Source organism: Lathyrus oleraceus, chromosome 2, assembly GCF_024323335.1.
Source record: "Lathyrus oleraceus cultivar Zhongwan6 chromosome 2, CAAS_Psat_ZW6_1.0, whole genome shotgun sequence".
Taxonomy (NCBI): domain Eukaryota; kingdom Viridiplantae; phylum Streptophyta; class Magnoliopsida; order Fabales; family Fabaceae; genus Lathyrus; species Lathyrus oleraceus.
In genome coordinates this window covers 477,106,714-477,111,342 of record NC_066580.1, presented here as the reverse complement: position 1 = coordinate 477,111,342, position 4,629 = coordinate 477,106,714, and the positions used below count along the sequence as shown (strand labels likewise).

General features: G+C 33.9%; 1 protein-coding gene across 1 annotated transcript; it reads right to left on the bottom strand.

Annotated features, from left to right (window-relative positions):
- Positions 1-397: 397 nt before the first annotated feature.
- Positions 398-3,611, bottom strand: LOC127120567 (uncharacterized). The gene is made up of 5 exons (XM_051051038.1): positions 2,953-3,611; positions 2,677-2,784; positions 1,453-1,497; positions 1,083-1,220; positions 398-875 (listed from the first exon to the last, which is right to left on the bottom strand). Exons 1-5 carry the CDS (start codon positions 3,334-3,336, stop codon positions 537-539), a joined length of 1,014 nt encoding a protein of 337 aa, XP_050906995.1. The 5' UTR covers positions 3,337-3,611; the 3' UTR covers positions 398-536.
- Between the last annotated feature and the right edge of the window lie 1,018 nt (positions 3,612-4,629).

The window sequence follows — 4,629 nt, the reverse complement described above, 5'->3', positions numbered from 1 at the left end:
TGTTAAATGTAAGAGTAACGATGAGAATGTAACTAACATAAAAAGTAGAATCAAATCAGAAAATAACTAACTCTAAGTTAGTGGTTATTAATTAGTTACACATTACTTGCTATATAAGCAAACTCATAATCATGTGGCATATTGAGATTTTGAGCCATAATTATTCTCTTTACCATCCTTCTTTGATTACTTTTAATCTTCTTCTATGCTTTAACTTGAATTTTAACACTTTAACAATTTCAAAGACTAAAATGTTGATTTAATCTTTTGTCGAAACTAATTCATCCATCACATAAACCTTCATGTTTCTGCACTCTTATCTTGTTCTCAAATTCAAGCTCATTACTTGAAATGACAGAAAATGTTCATCCGACCCAATCAAGTAACAAAAATGTAATAAAGTGAAAATAAGTTTATAAATAAAAAGTGAAAAAAAATTACAAAACCGTTTTAGTAACAGATTGGAAATACTATAAGCTCTGGAGCAAAAAAGAATTGAAACCTACAACCACCAATCAACACATTATCACAAACTTTCAATCTTGGCTGCTTTTATTGATTCTTTTGAGCAAGAAAGGAACTGGTTTTTTCAAAACCGTTACGTTAACGTTGTTCCAAACATCAGATAAGGTGGGGAGTGCAGCGATTTTCTCAGCAACAATCATGTCTTCCGGAAGAACAGAGCCGAAAACAGTGTATTCTTGTTTCCATTCTGAGTGATCGGCTAAGCTAATAAAGAATTCTGGACCCGAACCAATCAACGCAACTGAGCCTCTTCTTAAGAGCGGACAATCTTCTAAAGGAAGTTTATGGAACGGTGTGCCTTGTGCTTCTAATGTCCCTTGAATTAACGCATACGGGGGACCAAAACCGGCCTGCAAATAACAAGTCATTTATTATAAGACTCAATCATTAAATATGACACTGACGCGTAGACACTGATGATAATTTGAGAAACTAAGCGGTTGAATGTAAATACACGTGTCAGCGTCGTGTCGGCCACCAACACATGTCAGACATTAGGCATGGCACGTCATCAACATGAAATATCGATAATTGTAGAGTGATATAGTGTATCTTACATTTTTTATATGGTTTCCTTCCGAATCCCATGATTGACCTCGGCTCTCTGCACGGTATAATTCGCAGCCAGCGCAATGGTGCAAGGGCAACAGTTCTAGAATATAGGCAACTGTGTGCGGAGCACAGTCAGGGAAAAGCTGCATCGAATAAAGAATATCGAGCATTAAACATATTTTAAACTCATCGCAACAAAGCGATTGAAATATAAAGTAGCATGGTTCGATACATCACTACTACTATCTATTAAAATTCTGAGGTACTGCATAATCATCCAGTGAATGTTCAAATACTAATTCACAACTACTAAAGAAATTTGAAAAGAATGAAGAGCATTTAGATTTTAATCATCTCAAAATCACGAGCACTTACTTTGATTTGAATAGTTCCGTGTTCAGTTTCGAACCCAATAATACCCTGAAAAAAGATGAATTAGAAATAATATTAACAAATAACAGAGTTGAAAAAGTTCCAACAGTGCAATACATCATAAATAGACCGTGAAACTGTAAATATTAAGAGGAAGAGAGGACGCGGTTTTACAACATAGGTAATCCGCCTAAGATGATCGATCACTGGTTAATTACAGACCAATCACACAACTGATGCCAAAGTTGGGATTCACTCTTATAAATGGATGCCTAAGTGTATGGAAAATAGTCTTCTTAATTACATATTATTAGGCTAAAAGTCATATAACATGCTCTATATTGTACACTTTTAGAATTTGGGTTGAGTCAACCTTACGAACTGTCTTATAAGGTGAAGACCACTCGCACTTAGAAACTTATGTTGAGATCATATCTTGTTAAATTAGGGTTTGACCTAACTCATTCCTACAAAACCGACTTGTAGGGTGAAGGTTGCCCCCACTTATTAAAACATTATTAGATCCTATATTGTCCGATCCGGAAACACTCTTTCACATCCAGGACTGAACAAATGGAGCGTGGATATAAATGGTGGGTGACCTGAAAATGGAAACCTGATAACCCAACGGATCTTAAATTGGGCTCTGATACCAGTGGCGGCAACTCAACCAAAACGATGGTAAGGCAACAGTTTATATGAGACATGTCATCAATGACTTCCAACGACTCAACCTTGATGTTGGTTGGACAAAGGGACTACCAAAGACAAAAGAACTATGATTTCAAACCTTGTTTGGAAAAACAAAAACTGTTAATATATTCCCAATCATTAGAGAACTCAGACGATTCAAGGAGGATCAAACCAAACTCTAGATACCATATTGAATTAGAGCTTAACTTAACTCATCCCTACAAAGTCAGCTTATAAGATTATGATTACCCGCAGTTATAAACACATTATCAGACCATATATTATCTGATGTAGAACTTTTACCATACTACTTACAATAGAAGAAACATGTATTTTGGAGATAAATAACATCATAGCCTATTGAAGACTGAACTTAATAACTTTCTTTCAGGTTCAGCATGCCTTTTTAACCCAGTATCCAAATGAGAATTTTAAATGGTGCACCAGTAATTTTCCATTTTTTTGGAGGTGACAATTACCAAGTCAATTCTATAAATAGTACTATATGATCAATCAAAATTACCAAAATTTTACCTCCCCTTTTCCAAAAACGAGACCAGAAGTCCAAGTAATTTTCTCTCCAAAAGGATCTTCGTCTTGCCGTTGAGGGGCTAAGCTGTCCTTTTGTTTCTTCAACCAACACTGAAACAACCAAATCAAATGCCATGACTTATATAAAATCTAAATCGGAAAAAAGAAAACTAAAACTATCGTCCCGAACTCAAACAAACTCTATACTACATATATTCACTCCAAAATAATTTGCAAAAAGCCATAACAGAAACCAACACGTCGAATCAAGTGATATACCTCACCGAATTTGGAGCCGCAATTCTCCCGATTTCCACAAAACACCCAAGAATCACATAGACAAGGTCCATCTTTCCCAGTGCACATAGCTTTACAAGCATTGCAACATCCTTCAGAAGTGTTGAATTTGAAATCAGAACCCCATTTCACAGCTGAACCCCAAAGCTCCAAATCTTCAACCCCTCTACAACACCCTCCTCCAGTTTTTTCACCAACTATAGCAAAGGAAGACGTTGACCCAGCTCTAAACTCCGATACAGAACCACTTCTGGTTACCGCAGAGAAGAAAAGATAGGCCAAACCGCAAGAAGCCAAAAACACAAAAAGAAGAACCAAACGGTTTGCTAGAACGGTGTTCGATTCAATGTTCTTACGAGGAGCCATTCAGGAGTTGGATAAGGCGTTGACCCAAGTTAGTTAGTTGACTAATTGTTGAATTTGGGACAGAAATAGAAAAGTGGAAATTCAATATACAGAACTAGATGAAGAAAGAGGAATGGATGGTTCAGAGAGACATAGTCGTACAATTTTGTCGTTTGAATGTGTTTCTGCTCCAACAACTTTGATGCGTTTATGTTGTTTGATTGTTCGGAAATTGGAATTGTAATTATTTCTGCTACAAACTTTTTTTTACAATAAAATTGAAGTCCAGAAAGTTAATAATTGAGCTCAATAATTAACCAAAGAAAATATACTATTCGGATCACAATTATAAGCAAAATATGTTATAATATTTTGTTATATGTTATAGTATGGATATTATAGTATTTTGTTATCGTACAGAATATGTTAATATATAATTTATTAATTTTATTATTCTAAAAAATTATAATAATTATTAGTTAGAATATAATACTATATTATGTATATTTTAAATTTTAAAAATAGAAGTTAATTTGATTTATATTTAGGAGTTAGGTCCAACAAATCAAAACAATATGTATTTTAAATTAATTTTCAAACAAACTAATATTTTTTTCCTAAATAATCACTTTTTAAGAAAAATAACAAACTAATCTTTTTTCAAAAAAAAAAATTGCCACAAAGAAGATGTGTCATTGTCCGTGGCGCATGCACTCGGTATTTAACCTAAGTCGTCATTGTCTATAGCGGTAAATTTTGTGAAATTAAGCTATTTATTAACTTAACTCGCAAAGTAAGAGTCGTCACTGTACTTTTATTGTTTCCAAAGAAAAATGAAAAAAGTACGAACAAAATTCAAAGAAGTTTTAAAATAAAACTGATAAAAAAAAGAGAACAAAGGTCGGGGGGTTAGTTATGCAAATGGAAGATATTAGCATCCTAAACATCCATGGTACTCCATATGAACCTTTTTGAAAATATGTACGTTTTGGTTTGAAAAAGGGTGTTGTTTGTTAAAAGATTAGAGAGATGGGAAAAGAAATATATTTTTTTTTTATTTTATGTTTGTCAAGATTTTTAAAGTCTCATACCTACGTACCAACAAAGTGCAATGGAGGATCAAAACCTTGTAGTTTGTGGTAAAACTAACAAAGGGAGTTTGTTTTGATTCATTTTTATGGAAAAAAGACATTTTGTCATTTTAAGGAGAATACTCAACTAGTCACCCACAAGTATGAGTACTTTGCATAATCACGAGAAAGACTCCAACTTGGATAAGGATCAACAAGTATTCCACTAGCTCTCACATATGGA